The 18,887-nt window shown below is 40.7% G+C and overlaps 1 protein-coding gene across 3 annotated transcripts in view; it reads right to left on the bottom strand.

Annotated features, from left to right (window-relative positions):
• Positions 1-5,014: 5,014 nt before the first annotated feature.
• mgat5 (alpha-1,6-mannosylglycoprotein 6-beta-N-acetylglucosaminyltransferase) overlaps positions 5,015-18,887 on the bottom strand; it is a 106,145-nt gene continuing 92,272 nt past the window's right edge. For all 3 annotated transcript variants that reach the window (XM_078552408.1, XM_078552407.1, XM_078552409.1), the window contains exons 16-17: positions 7,776-7,933; positions 5,015-7,448 (exon numbers count right to left, since the gene is read on the bottom strand). In XM_078552408.1, coding sequence (XP_078408534.1) covers positions 7,250-7,448; positions 7,776-7,933 — 357 coding nt within the window. In that variant the 3' untranslated portion in view covers positions 5,015-7,249. The remainder of the gene's footprint in view (positions 7,449-7,775; positions 7,934-18,887) is intronic.

Here is an 18,887-nt window from a genome sequence, read left to right as displayed (position 1 = left end):
TTGATTTTTATCTCGCTCCTGAGTTGGTTATAAGAGAGTTTGAATTTAAAAGCGAGGTGATATTGCCCATATTTAACTGCGTGTAGTTTGGTGTAATAAGCCAGCCAGGTTCCTTAAGTTAACAAAACTAACTCTACCAAGTGAATTTTAGCAATAAATAAAGATGCAGAAATTAACAAAAGGTTTAAAATGTAAAAATATGTCCAACTACCCACTAATGCAAAAAAGAAACACACAATTCTCCTCCCCAAAACATGCAGACAAAAATGTAATATCTGGTATGCTGCAGAGTTTTAAAAGCTTGGCCAAGTAATGTCAGAAAAATGATTATCCACATAGTGACTAGATGCTCCTTTAGAGCTGAAGGGTCCCAGTCCACAATAGTTGCTGGTTCTTGGGGTTTCTCACTGGAGAGTGGTGTTGATTTGGAATTCTCTTTTAAGAACTCTTGGTTTGCAGCATTGAGGTCTTCTTGTGTCTTCAAATCACAAACAGCTCAGCTTTGATGAGAGAGGTTTCAGAAGAAAGAGATCGGGTAACGCTATCGCCCCTGTGGCAGTCTCTCTATCTGAAATCCAGTCTCCTTTTCACATCCAAGGGCTGAATCACGTGACCTCTACCAGAGCTCCATCGACTTAGTGCCTGCATAAAAGCAGCTTCTTTCGTTCCAAAAATACAACATAGTAGCTGCTGTAAGCCAGTGTCCTTTGCTTTGGAAAAGTGTTCTTTTCAAAAAGCTCAACACATGTCCAGCACATGACATTATAAAGTAATACATGTCCAGGGATGACATTATAAATTGATATTTTATATAAAAACACGCCTTCATAACACTTTACAAAACATTCCATACTCTCAACAATTCTCTGCATAAGGAAATCTATCTTCAGCTCTTACCTCATACACTATAGGAAGGCAGGGGTGTGATTTTATGGAGGCATTGGGGGTCTCGCCCGCTGGCTGGAGAGCCTGAGAGAGACCCACGTTGCCTCCTCCAGGAAGGTCCGCAGGTATTAAGTTCCTCTCAAGTGGCCACCCGCAGGACTTCCTGGGATCAAGGACCCTGCGGGTATAAGTCCTGCCCACTCCTCCCCAAGAACTGCAGACCACCAGAGGCCAGCAGCTCTTTTGCTCAGTAACGACAGCCACTGGAGGCCCAGGATCGAGGAGTGACCCAGGCCAGAAGTAAGTCATGGCACGAAGGGGTTTTGCGGGGTGGGGATTGTGGGGGAGGAGTGGGTTGGCAGCAGGTGCTTGGCAGGGGGGCGGTGGGTATTTCTCAGCCAGCCCCACCTTCCTGATGCTGGGTCGCTTGATAGCAACCCAGTGTCTTTTAATGACCCCGCCATCCCGGGGAGACCATAAGCAGCCTGCACAGGTTTAGTAGTTGTGCACGCCACATGATGATTATGCTCTCCTACAGCCAGGTTAACACCAACATGGCAGCAAGATGAGGTCCTTAAGTGGTCATTAATTGGCCACTTAAGGGCCTCATTTGGCAGCTGGGCAGCAAGTCTGACCATGGGCCTTCCTGCACTGGACTTAAATTTGGTGGAGGCGGAAGGGCGGCTGGGTGCTTGCATGCCACCCTCCTGTCTAATTAAATGCCCTCCCTACATGCCATGAGGCCATAAAATACCCCCTACAAATGTAAGTTGATAGTCCTTCGTCACTGACTGCAAACCAGAGGAAATAGTCCAAACCCAAATAGGTCCACCCTCAGGTACACTAAATGAAAGATGAACAACACTGATATCCAAGAGTTGTTTTAATATTTTGAATACAACTCTATGCCAGAAATACAGCAAAATGCAGAATGAAGGAAGTACAAGCTGTTCAATGGGATGATCATGTGCAGGACCAGGGTATATTGTAGAATAGCATGGAGCAGGTACCCGTCAATCCTTTCACACAAATTGATTTATGTCAATATGCCAGTTAATACACCCACCTTAAAATAGACAGCACAATAGTGGGGAGCGAAACTACAAGAATCATTGTTTATGGTGGAAAACTATTTTGACACAGGCAAGGCATTACATTTGAAAATGTAAATTATTAAAATAAACAAGCTTCAGGCTAGCTAAATGACCTGAGATGCTAGACCAAAATAATTCTTTATAATGCAACAGTACTACTAATATATTGTTAATATTAATAAGGAAAAGAAAATCAACCTTTACTTGCAAAATTGGGCAGGATTTTGGAGCAACTTTAAATGAAGGAACATAGTTCTCTGTACTGATAATCATGATGTCACCATGATATGCTGAAGCCAAATTTAAAAATATTTTTATGTGAATTAAGTTTTGAGCAGATTTTTAATTGAAGTAATATTTTGGGTATACTTAAATTAAACAAATTATATACTTCCTTTTCCAAATTAGGCTTGGAAACACTTTAAAAAAGTGTCATTTAATTAGCTCCTTAAATCCCACTTTAGAACTTCTGTAAACACAACCCAGAAATACAGCATTATAATTTTAATTTTAAACTATCTGCAGCAGCAATTTGCATTTATATAGCACTTTTATTGTAGGAAATTGTCCCAAGTCACTTTATAGAAGAGTAATCAGACAAAAATTGACATCTATCCTAAGAATGACATTTTGGGAGGGGCTGACTAAATGTTTGGTCAGAGGTAGGTTTTAATGAATGTCTTAAAAGATGGAGAGGAAGAGAAGTGTAAAGAGATAATTCAAAAGCTGAATCTGCAGCTCCAGAGGCGCAAGCAGCTCATTCGGGGTTCATGTATGGTTTCCAACCTTGATTGAACCCGCTGAAATCATATTAAAGTTAGTTATTTTTTCCATTTCCTATTTTTTGCTTCCATTTATTTGCACAAATATTAAATATGCCCATCTCCTATTTTCAACATCCATTTTTTAAACAATTTTTAATCACCATAACACCTTCAATTTTATTTATTTCCTTTACAAATGATACATTGGTAATTAAAAAAATTAAGAAATAGATATCAAGATACCTGCAATAAAATTTTTATAGAAGAAATGCATTAACTATATTCATTATTGACATTTGAGAAACAGTAGCTCTTAAAATATAGCATTTTTGACTGAATTAAAAAAAACTCATTAAGGTTGCCAACCACTGGCCTAGATAGTAGCACAAATTACATAAGGAAAGATAAGACTTGCTTTTCATAACCATTAAAGCGCCAATGAAGTACTTTTTGAAATAGTCATTTGTAATGTAGGAAATGTGGTAGCCAATGTATTCAATAATCTCCCACAAACAGCAATTAGACAATAGCCAAATAATCTGCTCTTTGTGATATTGATAGAGGGATAAATGTTGGCCAGGAAACTAGCGATAACTCTCCTGTTCTTAGAAACAGTGCAATGGGATCCTTTACATCCACTTGAGCAGACATCTGAAAGTCGGCACCGCTAACAGTGTATGTCTCCCTCAGCACTGGCTGGAAGGTCAAATCTTGATTTTTGTGCTCAAGCTCTAGGCTGGATTTTCTGGCCTCGCGCAGCGGGTCCTGCCGCGGTGGATGTGGCGAACCAGACAAAAGTCACAGAATGTCAGCATTACGGTGCAGGAGGCAGCCATTCGGCCCATCGTGTTTGCACCAGCTGTCTGAGCATTTTAACTTAGTGCCAATCTCCTGCCTTTTCCCTGTAACCCTACACATTATTTAAATAGAAACATCGAATGCCCCAATTGAACCTGCCTCCATCATACTTCAGGCAGTGCATTCCAAACCCTAAGTTTTTTCTCACCTTGCATTTGTTTCTTTTGCAAAATGCTTCAAAACTGTGCCTCTGGTTCTCGATCCGTTTACGAGTGGGAACAGTTTCTCCCTATCTACTCTGCCCACACCCCTCAAGATTTTGAAAACATCTATCAAGGCTCCTCTTAGCCGCCTTCTTTCCAAGGAAACAGTCCCAGCTTCTCCAATCTTTCCTCATAACTGAAGTCTCTCATCCCTGGAAATATTCTCGTAAACCTCTTTTGTACTCACTCCAAAGCATTCACATCCTTCTTTATAGTGTGGCACCCAGAACAGTACACAATACTCCAGCTGAGGTCTAACCAGTGTCTTATATACGTTAATTAAGGCCTCCCTGCTCTTATACTCTATGCCGCTATTAATGAAGCCTAGAATACTGTACGCTTTAGAAACAGCTCTACCTACCTGTCCTGCCACCTTTAATGACTTATGTCCATTGGCTTTGACGGGACCAGAAGATCCTGCCGATGGGCGGGGCTGGAAAATCCCACCCATAGAGTGGGACCCAAACCCAGAATCTTGTGACTGAGGCAAATGTGTTACCAACTGAGCCAGATGTATCATACATCCTCAAGTTCAAATTTAGCATAGGCTGTAGCAAAGTGATTCACTATTCAGTGGGGGGAAAAAAGCCTAGCGTTAAAACCTTCAGCCAAGTATTTTCTGATATTTGTAAATCAAAGTGGAGTGAGAAGTTAAATATGTTAAATATTTCTTGTTCTTTGCAACTTATTTATTTTAAGTAGGGGAAACTTTGAAGATATTGATTAGGTCACAGCTTGTTGTGCTCTTTCCGGCAGCCCTAGTGTTCACATTGGAGTTTATGGCATCACAGGGTAATAGTATTGAGCTCCCCCGTATTTTCTTTGCAAACAGAATCATTATAAGCATTAAATTACTATTGGATAGCTCTGGAGGCTCAATTATAGTAAAGTTACCAAACTCAGGGAAGGCCGGATTTTAGATATTAATTTAACATAATTAAATACATATTTAAGTGTGAGCACAGGGATTGGAATTTAAATCTTTTTGTCTGCACTTTGCTGGAGTCTTCAGTTTATTAGTTTAATGGGAGTTCTGTTGTAATATGCTGCAGTTAAATATAATCTATACAGCACAATGTGTGCATGAAGTGTTCTTCAAATTCTTTAGTAGTTACAATATACAGCATTTAAAGATATAGATGTTAATTAAGACAACTGTTCTGTTCCAAAAATGTATTCTGTATATTTATAAAAGACAATGTACAACCAATGGAAGAAATTCTCTTCACTGAAAAGATTTATTGAAAAATAAATTTTTTTCCTGCTCATCAAAACTGTGGAAACAATTTCCAAGCTTGCAAGTGCAGCTTTCAAAGCACACCTCATTTCGATATATGCCACTTTTTCAAATATACAGGAAAACTGTTTTCTTACTTCACAACACTATGCATTTGGTTGAGATTTTGACTGCTATGAAGTGTATATATAGTATTTTTATATAAGTTGATAAAGCAACTTTATTACCCTTAAAAAGGCACATAATTTACAATACATGGCATCTTAGCTACAGGAAATGTTTAATATTTACAAGCACAACACAAAAGCAAAGCAAGTTACAGAGCACCTAAAAAATTAAATTATGTTTTTTCTATATACAAATGTGCAAACTTGTTTGGATAAATCTGCTGTTAATGAGGTTAAGCTGCTGTAGATTAACTATATGTCACTGATTCTTCATTTCCAAAAGCCACGATTTTTTAAAAAACAATGATTAATCTTTTCTTCTAAAAATCATCGTTTACTGCAAACACGTACTTCTCCATCATTGATGGACGCACCTCATTCACATAATAGAAATCAATGAAATAATCTGGGATACTAAAATAATTGTTGAATTTTAAATCTGAAATGAATATATGCAAATTGTATATCAAATGTTCTAAAAGATTTAAAAAAATCATTTTTCAACAGCACCATTATAATTAACCATCACATTGATACCTTATGTTCACGATATGATCAATGCCAGTCATCTTAAAATAACCCTGCTGACAGTTGTGAAAGTCACATTAGTCACTAATGGTCTACAATAATTTCAAACCACCATCAGCATGTATTTTGTGTAAAGAAAAATTAAACATGTTATATTTGAAATATTTTTGCAAAATAGAACTTCAGTTACAATTATTGATACATTAAGTTACTTTGTTAAATGTGTCCCGATCATCTGATCAAACATTTTGCTTCAATTAAATAATTTGGAGAGCAATGATTGTGTTTCTACTCAGGTTTTGTAACTTATCCAAACAATTTGGTGACAAGAATATTTAATTGAAACTATATTGTTGCTTATTTGCTGTGTGGCTAAAAAGGGTTAATGTCCTAAAATGTATACACTCCTGAGCCTGAAAAAAAGTGCAAACATATGAAATTCCACTTCACCTGTATAGTAAACATGATATGATTATACAAAGAGGTTTTTTAAAAACAGTTTACATCAGGATGTTTCTATACAAATTACAATAGCAATTATTTTTTGAACAAGAGGTTGCTACTTTAAATGTCCATTAAACTAATTTACTCATGGTCTGAAATAAATCTAATTAGGAACAGTTGACACTGGCTATATAGGGCAGTTAGTTGATAATACTGCCAGTATCCTACTGATGTCCAATAAAGCCAAAAATATTAATAACACTGTTACAAATATCTTCTGGGAATCCTTTCTATTTTATTTCACTCCAACAATTCCATTTTTAAAAATTCAAGTTTAAATCAAAACTCAAGCGATGATTTAAAACAACTAGTATTATGTATTTCAAGCAGTCATTACTGCCAGCTACATCTGCATATGATCTTTACTCTAAATAACTGATACTACTTGCCATGTCTAAAAGGAAAACACGCTTGAAAATATAACTACCAGGGTTCTCTACTTTTATCTGTTGCTTGATTACAATGGGACATTGTAGAAGATCTTTTCAAAACTGAAAGTAAGCCATTTCGTTGGGGTTGTATATTTGGACTTTTGCTGAACTAAAAGTAAACCAGATCTTACTAAGCAGCTTCTTACAGCGTGCTCAATTAGCCAACATAATTTACTACTGGCTATTTAACCGACCTCAATTTTTCATTTTCTATTTGTAACATGATTTTCTGAATATTTACCAGTATACCCTCAACTTACGTCTGTTTACCAACTTTTCTCAAAAAAAGTTTGTTGCAGACAAGAAGTCATTTAAGAAAACCTGAATAGTCCATCATGGTTTTTTTTTGCTTGTTCTTTCCACTGGCTAGATTATATTTCCTTATTAACATGTTCACTAATATTTATTCTCTTCAAATGAATACTACACTTTTAAATAGAAACAAATTTTCCTTCATTATTCTTTTTGAGGGATTCTTTCAAAATGTAATGACCAAATCTTTGGTCCTTATGAAGACCTACTATCCCCTGCCTTTATGCACAATCTATTTTGTGTAGGGATAAGCTATACACATTATGCTATACACATTCTTGACACAGGGCAACTTGTCCTTTCATATAGTCTCTGCATGGACAGATCCTCTTATGGTTTCCATTCGAACCTGCACAGCTGAAGAGCAGCAAATCATTCTGGAAAAAGCAGCGCTTCTTGCTTTCGTCATATGCCGGAACGACAATATCATTCACAGATTCAAATGACAAGCATTCAATTCCATACCTGGATGTGATTTAAAAAAAAAGTAACTTAATCAGTTTTATGATTTACAATGCGTTATGTTTATAAATAATATTTCATAAACAGCTTTGATGTTAGTTTTCTTCTAACGTATGTTGACGGACTTACATGAAAGTTGGTCAAAAACATTAGCGCTATGCATTATATAAACCTTTATTAGACATTGAGAATGAGAACTAAATATAGGTTATATATAATGAACATAATAGAAAGAAAATATCGGTGACTGAGTTAACTCAGCAAGGCAATAGTAAGTTTCACTCTGTTTAATTCGATGTTATACGTCTTCAACTGGTTAAATATACTTACTTTTGCAAGTCACTGTCTTTGTTCAGATGTTGAAAGAAGGAAGGTTCACATATGAGCTTATCCTCTTGACAGATTTGCTTACAAGATTGCCTGGGAGCCGCAATTTTAACTTGGAGCACACTCAGTGGAGGCCACATTACTTGACCGTGGCAGAAATCCTACAATATTGAGTTGAATGTTATGACCACGACAAAGTAACTACATTATCTGCTCAGAAGTGTTTAGCAAAAATAATATTTCTTCCACTGGTAGACAAAAGGAATTAGGCCAGTGATATTGAAAGCAGTAAATATTTTAACCAAATATCATCAGCTTTAAATTGCTACATTTAAATTAGGAGATAATGCTGACTGTATTTTCAAGTGGGTCAGTTTCACTTTAACATACGCATATTTAGATTACTTTTGCATATTTGTATTTTAAGTGGCAATTAAATCCTAATGACTTTTGGACTGGAAAAAAATATGGCAACCCTATCCAATCAAGTGTAGTCATTCCCTTATGTCAAGACACTTGCAACAGCAAGTACACTCAACTGTACTTTTAACAGGAAAACAAGAGTATCTGGATTCAAAATGTTTCATGCAGAACACCACTGTAAAGTAGGTTTGCTGTGGTTACGGAGGGATAATCTTAGATAATAACAGAGCTAAAATAATAAGATATCGTGATTCACAGTTTAAGTAAAGGAATGTTGCCCTGTTTTTAACTATAATGATGGAAGCCAATTTATCAGCTTTTATCAATGTCCTATTGAAAACACTTAAAAGTATTTTGTAATCCATCCATGACAATAAAATGTAGCAAATTGATCTCGTGAAAATTATTTTAATTTATTTTAATTAACTACATTAATTATAACACCAACTACAATTCAAAAGTATTTTGCAAATACTTTACTAGCTGTAAAGCATTTTGGAATGTTCTGCGGTCATGAAAGGCACTACATAAAGAAAAAAAGAATCCTATTTAAGTGTCACTATTGGTCCATTTGGCTCTACCAAATATGTTAATGGTCATATGACACTGATTTCACTTCCCATCCATAAAATTTAATTAGGTTATGGGATTACAATATTATAGAATGCACTTGCACATATCAACACCACAATCAGAAAAAAGTGAAGGTGATTCAAGGCAAAGGAATTTAAGTGTGACTAGAAAGGTGAAGAGAACAGCAGACAACAGACAGAAAATGGAAACATTAAATTACTGTGGGACAAAATGCTGAGGACTCAAATTTGACATTCCATTATTTTTAAAAAAAAAACTTGTTTGAATGCTACAATGGCAACATGGATGAGATCTTCCTGGATAACACATACAGTGAGGTGGTCACATTGCAGGTACAGAGAGCACAGGCAGAAAGGGAATAGGTGACCACCAGACAGAGTAAAAGCACTAGGCAGGTAGTGCAGAAGTCTTCTGGGTCCATTTCTCTCTCTAACAAATTTTCTGTTTTGGATACTGCTGGGGGAGATAGTTTCTCAGGGGAATGCAGCAAGATCCAAGCCTGTGGCACCATGAGTGGCCCAGCTGCACAGGGAATGGGGGGGTGGGGGGTGGTGGCAGTGGAAAGGAAAAAAAAGAGCAATAATAATAGGGGATTCTATTGTAAGGGGAACAAATAGATATTTCTGCGGCTGCAGACTTGACAACGGGATGGTACTTGGCCTACCTGGTGTCAGGGTCAAGGATGTCACTGCAGCCGCAGGACATTCTGAAGGGGGAGGGTGACAGCCAGAGGTCATGGTCCATAATGGTACCAACGACATAGGTAAAAGGAGGGATGAGTTCCTGAAGGCAGAATATAGGGAGCTAGGTAATAAATTAAAAAGCAGGACCTCAAAAGGTAGTATAATCTCAGGATTACTTCTGGTGCCATGTGCTAACGAGGTCAGGAATAGGAGAATAAACCAGATGAATGCACGGCTGGAGGGATGGATTTAGATTCCTGAGGCACTGGGACAGGTTCTGGGGAAGATGAGACCTGTATAAGCTGGACAGGTTGCACCCCAGCAGGACCAGGAGCAATATTCTTGTAGGGGTATTCGCTAGTACTGTGCGGGAAGGTTTAAACTGGATTGGCGGGGGATGGGAACCTGAGTGGTGAGACACGGGAGGGAAACAAAGATAGGAGCGAAAGGCAGAGAAGACGAAAGTGAAAGTGGAAAGCAGAGGAAGCAAGGGATAGCAGCAAATAGGGCCATAGTACAAAAAAAGTGTAAAAATGTCAGACAAATCTAAAGGCACTTTATCTGAGTGCAGAGAGCATTCACAATAAGGTAGACAAATTAACAGTGCAGATAAAAGCAAAAAACTGCGGATGCTGGAAATCCAAAACAAAAACACCTGGAAAAACTCAGCAGGTCTGGCAGCACCTGTGGATAGGAGCACAGTTAACATTTCGAGTCCGAATGACCCTTCAACAGAACTAAGTAAAAATAGAATAGAGGTGAAATATAAGCTGGTTTAAGGGGGTGGGACAAGAAGAGCTGGATAGAGGGCCAGTGATAGGTGGGGATAACCAAAAGATGTCACAGACAAAAGGCCAAAGAGGTGTTGTAGGTGATGATATTATCTAAAGGAATGTGCTAATTAAGGGTAGAAAGCAGGACGAGCAAGGTACAGATAGCCCTAGTGGGGGTGGGGTGGGGGGAAGGGATCAAAATAGGCTAAAAGGTAGAGATAAAACAATGGATGGAAATACACTTAAAAATAATGGAAGTAGGTGGGAAAAGAAAAATCTATATAAATTATTGGAAAAAAAAACAAAGGGGGAAAATCAGAAAGGGGGTGGGGATGGAGGAGAGAGATCATGATCTAAAATTGTTGAACTCAATATTCAGACCAGAAGGCTGTAAAGTGCCTAGTCGGAAGATGAGGTGCTGTTCCTCCAGTTTGCGTTGAGCTTCACTGGAACAATGCAGCAAGCCAAGGACGGACATATGGGCATGACAGCAGGGTGGAGTGTTGAAATGGCAAACGACAGGGAGGTCTGGGTAATACTTGCAGACAGACCGAAGGTGTTCTGCAAAGCGGTCACCCAGTCTGCGTTTGGTCTCACTTCCTCCAAATAAAAGGTGTGGCTATGGGTACCCGCATGGGCCCCAGCTATGCCTGTCTCTTTATGGGGTATGTGGAACATTCCTTGTTCCAGTCCTACTCCGGCCCCCTCCCACAACTCTTTCTCCGATACATCGATGATTACTTCAGTGCCTATTCATGCTTTCGTCTGGACCTGGAAAAATTTATTAATTTTGCTTCCAATTTCCACCCCTCCATCATTTTCACGTGGTCCATCTCTGACACTTCCCTTCCCTTCCTTGACCTCTCTGTCTCAATTTCTGGTGATAGACTGTCCACCAATATCCATTACAAGCCTACCGACTCCCACAGCTACCTCGACTACAGCTCCTCACACCCCGCTTCCTGTAAGGACTTCATCCCATTCTCTCAATTCCTTCGCCTCCGTCGCATCTGTTCTGATGATACCACTTTCAAAAACAGTTCCTCTGACATGTTCTCCTTCTTCCTTAACCGAGGTTTTCCACCCACGGTGGTTGACAGGGCCCTCAACCCTGTCCGGACCATCTCCCGCGCATCCGCCCTCACACCTTCTTCTCCCTCCCAGAAACACGATAGGGTCCCCCTGGTCCTCACTTATCACCCCACCAGCCTCCGCATTCAAAGGATCATCCTCCACCAATTCCAGCATGATGCCACCACCAAACACATCTTCCCTTCACTAGCCCCCCCACCACCCGCCCCCAACCCCGGCGGCATTCCGCAGGGATCGTTCCCTCTGGGACACCCTGGTCCACTCCTCCATCACCCCCTACACCTCAACCCCCTCCCACGGCACCTTCCATGCAAGCGCATAAGGTGCAACACCTGCCCCTTTACTTCCCCTCTCCTCACCGTCCAAGGGCCCAAACACTCCTTTCAAGTGAAGCAGCACTTCACTTGCACTTCCCTCAACTTAGTCTACTGCATTCGTTGCTCCCAATGCGGTTTCCTCTACATTGGAGAGACCAAACGCAGACTGGGTGACCGCTTTGCAGAACACCTTCGGTCTGTCCGCAAGTATTACCCAGACCTTCCTGTCGTTTGCCATTTCAACACTCCACCCTGCTCTCAGCCACATGTCCGTCCTTGGCTTGCTGCATTGTTCCAGTGAAGCTCAACGCAAACTGGAGGAACAGCACCTCATCTTCCGACTAGGCACTTTACAGCCTTCTGGTCTGAATATTGAGTTCAACAATTTTAGATCATGATCTCTCTCCTCCATCCCCACCCCCTTTCTGATTTTCCCCCTCCTTTTTGTTTTTTTTCCAATAATTTATATAGATTTTTCTTTTCCCACCTACTTCCATTATTTTTAAGTGTATTTCCATCCATTGTTTTATCTCTACCTTTTAGCCTATTTCGATCCCTTCCCCCCACCCCATCCCCACTAGGGCTATCTGTTCCTTGCTCGTCCTGCTTTCTACCCTTAATTAGTACATTCCTTTAGATAATATCACCACCTACAACACCTCTTTGTCCTTTTGTCTGTGACATCTTTTGGTTATCTCCACCTATCACTGGCCCGCTATCCAGCTCTTCTTGTTCCACTCCCCCCTTAAACCAGCTTATATTTCACTTCTCTTCTATTTTTACTTAGTTCTGTTGAAGGGTCATTCGGACTCAAGATGTTAACTGTATTCCTATCCACAGATGCTGCCAGGCCTGCTAAAATTAACAGTGTAAATAGATGTAAATGGGTACAATATGATTGCAATTACAGAGACATGACTGCAGGGTGACCAAGGTTGGGAACTGAATATCCAAGGGTATTGAATATTTAAGGACAGGCGAAAAGGAAAAGGTGGTGGGGTGGCGGTGTTAGTTAAGGATGAAAGCAATGCAATAATAAGAGGATATTGGCTCAGAAAATCTAGGGTCAGGATTTTTCAGTTGGCATGCGGGGGCAGGCCTGACACACCGACATGTAAAATGACACACGATAACGTCAGGCGTGTGTCCTGACGCCATTGCTGTCTCGTGATGTTTCGTTCGGCGAGCGTGGGCCAGAGTCGGCTGCGCGCCTGCCGATATACAAACGGCCTATTAAAGCCATTAAGGGAGTATTAATGTAATTGTTCACGCTGCCAATCCAACCTTAAGGTAGGTGGGCAGGCGAAAAGGTCAAGCGGCCTTTACGTTTTTTTAGGAAACCTCACCCACCAGTGGGATGAGGTTTCCTAAAGCTTTTATTAAATAAATAACAATTTTTCCGTGATATAAAAACATGTCACATGAGGGGACATGTTTAATTAAATCTTCTCTCCATTTATTTAATTATTTCAATATCGATTCAATTTCCGAGGCAGCTCCGTGCCTCAGGGAGATTGAAGCGCTCTTTAACACGCATGCGCGCGAAAGAGCACTGGTCCCAACTTTCCCTCCTCTCCCTGCCCGCACAGGTAGCGCTGAGCTCTAGAGCTCACGTCTTACACTGGGCGGGCATTAATAGACCCACCCACGTAAAACAGTGGCGTGGCACCCATCACGGGCAGCGATCAGCTCCGTGACCACGCGCCTGCTCCTGCCAAGCCCGCCTGTTGCCTGAAAAATTCAGGCCCAGATATAGAATTAATCTGGGTGGAGCTAAGAAGCAACAAGGGGCGGAAAACATTAGTGGGAGTTGTCTATAGGCCTCCAAACAGTAGTGATAGGGTAGGGGATGGCATTAAACAGGAAAATATAGATGCATATGAGCAAGTGCTACAATAATCATGGGTGACTTTAATCTACATATAGACTGGGCAAACCAAATTAGCAATAATACTGTGGCAGATGAATTCCTGGAGTGTGTATGAGATGGCTTTTTAGACCAGTACATCGAGGAGCCAATTGGGGAACAGTTCTAGATTTGGAATTGTGTAATGAGAAGAGATTAATAATCCTGTTGTGCGAGGTTCTTTAGGGAACAGTGACCATAACTTGATATAATTCTTCATTTAGGATGGAAAGTGAAGTAGTCAGATCTGAAACTAGGGTCCTAAATCTAAACAAAGGAAACTACGAAAGGCATGAGTTGACTAAATGGGGGAACTTCATTAAAAGGCATGATGGTGGATAGGCAATGGCTATTATTTAAGGAACAAATGTATACATTGCAACAGTTATACATTCTTTTCTGGCGCATAAACACATGAAAAGCAGTCCAACCATGGCTAACAAAAGAAATTAAGGTTAGTAATAGATCCAAAGAGGAATCATATAAAGTTGCTAGAGAAAGTAGCAAGCCTGAGGATTGAGAGCAGTTTAGAATTCAGCAAGGAGGACCAAGAGATTGATTAACAGGGAGTGTGGGGAGAGTATCAGAGTTAACTTGCAAGGCAGGTTGTAAAATGTTTCTATAAGTAAGTAAAAAGAAAAAGATTAGGGAAGACAAATGCACATCCCTTATGGGTCAAAATGGGAGAACTTATAATAGAGAAAAAGGAAACGGCAGAACTTTAGTTCTATCTTCACAGAGAAAGACACAAATAACTTCCCAGAAATGCTAGGGTACCAAGGGTCTAGTGATGAGGAGGAATTGAGTAAGTATTACTAAAAAAGTGCTGGAGAAATTAATGGGACTGAAAGCCAATAAATCCCCAGGGCCTGATAATCTACATCCCAGGGTACTAAAGGTGGTGGTCATGGAAATAGTGAATATGTTGGTTGTCATCTTCAAAATTCTGCAGATTCTTGAGCAGTCCTGGCAGATTGGAGGGTGGCAAATGCAACCCCACTATTTAAAGGGAGGGAGAAGACCGGGAATTACAGACCAGTTAGCCTGGTATCAGTAATAGTAAAAATGCTAGTCTATTATACAGGATGTGATAACAGGACACTTAGAAAATATCAATGGGATTTGACAAAGTCAACATGGGTTTATGAAAGGGAAATAGTGTGTGACAGACCTACTGGAGTTTTGAGGATGTAACTAGCAGAATAGATAAGGGAAAACTAGTGAATGTGGTGTATTTTAATTTTCAGAAAGCTTCTGATAAAGTTCCACTTAAGAGGTTAGTGTGCAAAATTAAAGCACATGGGATTGGGAGTAATATATTGGCATGGATTGAGAATTGGTTAACTGACATGAAACAGTAGGGATAAATGGGTCTTTTTCAGAGTGGCAGGTGGTGACCAGTGGGATACCGCAGGGATCAGTGCTTGGGCCCCAGCTATTCACAATAAACATCAATGATTTGGATCAGGGAACCAAATGTAATTTTCCAATTTGCTGACAACATGAAACTTGCTGGGGATAAACAGAATGGCAGAGTATTATTTAAATGATGATAGATTGGGAAATGTTGATGTACAAAGGGACTTTGGTGTCCTTATAGACCAATCTCTGAAAGCAAGCATGCAGGTGCAGCAAGGAGTTGAGAAGATAATTGGTACGTTGGCCTTCATTGCAAGAGGACTTGAGTACAGGAGCAAAGATGTCTTACTGCAGCTGTATGGGGCCTTGGTGAGATCACACCTGGAGTAGTGTGTGCAGTTTTGGTCTCCTAACCTAAGGAGGGATATACTTGCCATAGAGGGAGTGCAGGAAAGGTTCACCAGACTGATTCCTGGGATGGCAGGATTGTTGTATAAGGAGAGACTGGGCTGACTAGGCCTGTATTCACTGGAGTTTAGAAGAATGAAAGGACATCTCATTGAAATGTATAAAATTCTGAGAGGGATAATGGACAGGCTGGATGCAGGGATGATGTTTCCTCTGGCAGGGGGATCTTGAATAAGGAGTGTTAGGGGGAAGAAAGCAAATGAGAATTTATGGTAAGGGAGAATTTATTGAAAAGGAATGAATTACTTAAAATCTCCAGGCAACCAAGCACATTGGCAGTTAAAGGTTACCAGATGAACCTTGCACAGCCTTAGGGCCTGCAAACAACAGAAAGGCCTTGGGAGCCGGACTGCAGTCAGAGCATTGGCAATAACAACTAAGATTAAGTGTGCTCTTCAACAGATAGGGGAAGTACAGGTGGTCCCAGCTTCGATAGGAGAGCAGGTCTCTCTGCCTGGGTGAAAAATAGGGACATACGATGCATGTACCTGTTACCAGAGATGTCTGTTTAATATAAACCTATATGTCGACAAGATCGGAATCTGGAAACTGTTCTTGTACGTGACCAATAATGTATAAATATGTTGAACATTTGTAATTTAGCAGAGAACTGTCTCAAGCTGTATTGAAATGGTGTTCTCCTTGCAATTGCTCGAATAAACGATCGTGCCCTGTCCTGAGTATCCTGTGGTCCGTTTGTCAAAGTGACCACAACAATTTGGCATAGTCGGCAGGATACTTGGATCGGATCCTCGGGACGGCTCTGCAAAGTGGGTGAGTATATTTTATATCCCACCCGTAGTTAGTGAAGTAAGCTTACCCGAGAACAGTCCGGTCAAGTATCAAGGAGGACGACTCAGGACAGGAGATAGGAGGCGCCAGGGGTAAGAGGCGGAGCCGTGCAGGCAGGCTAGCGGTGTCAAAGCCGCGCAGGGAGGGCCGGACCATTACCAGAGATAGGAGGCAGAGCCATGCTGGCGGGTTACAGTTTGAAATATCTTAGCCAAAGCCGCGCAGGCCAGACCCCAGTTAAGAGGAGGGCGGAGCTGTGCTGGTAGGCTACAGTTTGAGATATAGCCTTAGCCAAAGCCACACAGGGAGGCCAGGACCCAGTAAGAGGAGGGCGGAGCCGTACTAGCGGGTTACGGTTTGAAATATAACCTTAGCCGAAGCCACGCAGGGAGGCCAGGTCCCAGAGAAACCACACATACCTCAGATAATTAAGTTGTTAGGACCGTGTGAACGTACCGCGCAGAGATAGATGGAAAATAAGAATAAGAGTGCCGTCAGGGAAACAGAATAGTGCTATGGAACTCGACTGGGGGACCGCGGACTCCATTACAAGGTTCATAGTGGAACAACAGTCCAGACTAATCACAAAAATGCATAAGGAGGGGTGGAATCCACAGGGGAACCCGCGGAGAACAAAAACAGTGGTGGATAGAGCAGAAGAAGGATAAGAAAAAGGGGTGATGGTTATTATCTTGTACCTGCAGTTGTGCAGACGGGTCAATACTAAGTTCCAGTCGATTAGAGCGAGAGAGACAAAGTCAGATTCAGGACAGATCAGAGCTATGGCAGCAGCTTGTAGTGATACTGATCAAGAGGAGGAGAGCTCCGAAGGAGAAACCTATGATGGAGTTGGGAGAAAACCACCCTCATACGAACCAACCGCCCCACTGTGCCCGTTGAATCCCGTGGCCCCTATGGCAGTAACTGTTTGGAAAAGTTAAGTCAGGAAAGGCGAATTAAAAACCGAAGGAAGAAAGGGGGCTGAGGAATAGGGGGAGGATGAGGAGATTGAGAGGGTTACGGAGAAAGTTAAGCACGTACCATTCAGCCCGGGGGAGAAGCAGGTTTTGCTTAAAGAACTGCTGAGACTTATAACTTGGCATAACAACCCAGATTTTTGGACCAAACTGCAGGAAATGCAAGATTTCCATGCAATGCACCCCCTTGATACCCACATACTGGTGAAGGCGAAGTGCCCATGGGATATTTGGGGAAGATTACCCCCACAGTCTAGAAGTGGTGACTGGGCGAAACCTGGGGACGTCCCAGATCGGGAGAAGGCGACAACCATGACAGGGACTTTGAGGAGGCAGTTAAGGAAGACCTTGGGGGAGGGAGAGGGGAATTGGGGGTGTATAATGTCCCACGTGGGATGATGAGATTTTCCTGAAAATGTGGAAGGATGATTGGGACCTGAAAGGTCCACTACTGAATTTTCTGTAACTTAAAAAAAATGAATTGATCTAAGTTACAAGAATTGCTTGTGCTGAAGAGAGGGGGGGAGAGAGAGAGAGAGAGAGAGAGAAGAGAGAAAAGGGGGTACCCCTAGCGAGTTAATTAGCACTGACAGACAGGAGCTGGAGAAGTGTGAGCTTTCGTCAATTTGATTGTCCCTATAAGTGGAGCCTTCAAGATCCCTTTATTTCCCCCAATGCTATTTGAAGTTTCGTTTAGAATATGAGAGTTTTAAGTCGTTAAACAGGGTTAGATAAACCAACCTTTGTACCACCCCCTTGCAGACTAGTATCACCAGCTTCCAAGCTGATTGGGATTGATACATACGAGTTGCATTAACTCATACGAGTTAGTATTCTAAAATTCTGAGGGGAAAAATTACCTGAAGTTCAAGGGATTCTAGAAAAACCAAAAGGAATAAACACACGTTCTAGATAGTTCCAATGGATAAAAAGAGGTTTCTTTTGAAGAGATGAATTAAATATGAAAGGAAATCTGCATCCCAAAAGCACTGTTATTTGAAGTTGGGACAAGGCTTGAGGTGTAAAGTGCAGTGTGGTTTAGAAGATTACTTTTGATCACTAGGATGCTATCTATATAAATAATGTGTCGATAAACATACGGGAATTATAACTTGGATACAAATCAATACACATAAGAAAGAGGTAGTTTTAATTTTGATAGCGTAAATTACATTTCTTACAAAGTTTAAAATTTGAGGTTTGGTTCCTGATAATTTCTCAAAAGGGAATTTTCATTTTAAAAGGTGACAACAATTGGCAAATAATTCAAATGCTGCAAGCTTTTGTATTTGTAAGTCTGTTCCCAAAATATGAAGCTAAGCTCAAGACCTTGACAAAGTTTGGCAGAAATCCAATTTCTGGCCGAGTTAATGAATCTGGGATAATTCTAAAAGAAACAGGTCAAGACACAATTTAGTGGGTTACTTTTGAGACAATAAAATGCTGTTTGAGATGATAAGGAACATGTCAATGCCTGATTTCTGCTTTTAAAACTGTTATTGAGAATATTTTATTTATTTTAAAGTCTCCAGGCAACCTGAACAAGAAAAGATGGTAGCTGTTGCATGTGTAAAATGGTATGAGGCAAGTAGGAGAAAGAATTAGGGAAAGAGGATACAATATATAAACTTTTTTTTTAAGGGAAGTGAATTTGATAATCTGGCCATCAACTGAGACATTGGAAACGCACAGGGGGAGATAAGCAAAGATCAAGAGACAGAGATCTTCGTT

Source organism: Cetorhinus maximus, chromosome 11, assembly GCF_964194155.1.
Source record: "Cetorhinus maximus chromosome 11, sCetMax3.hap1.1, whole genome shotgun sequence".
NCBI classification, from domain to species: Eukaryota; Metazoa; Chordata; class Chondrichthyes; order Lamniformes; family Cetorhinidae; genus Cetorhinus; species Cetorhinus maximus.
The sequence above is the reverse complement of the archived record's forward strand: the minus strand, read 5'-3'. Positions and strand labels throughout refer to the sequence as shown.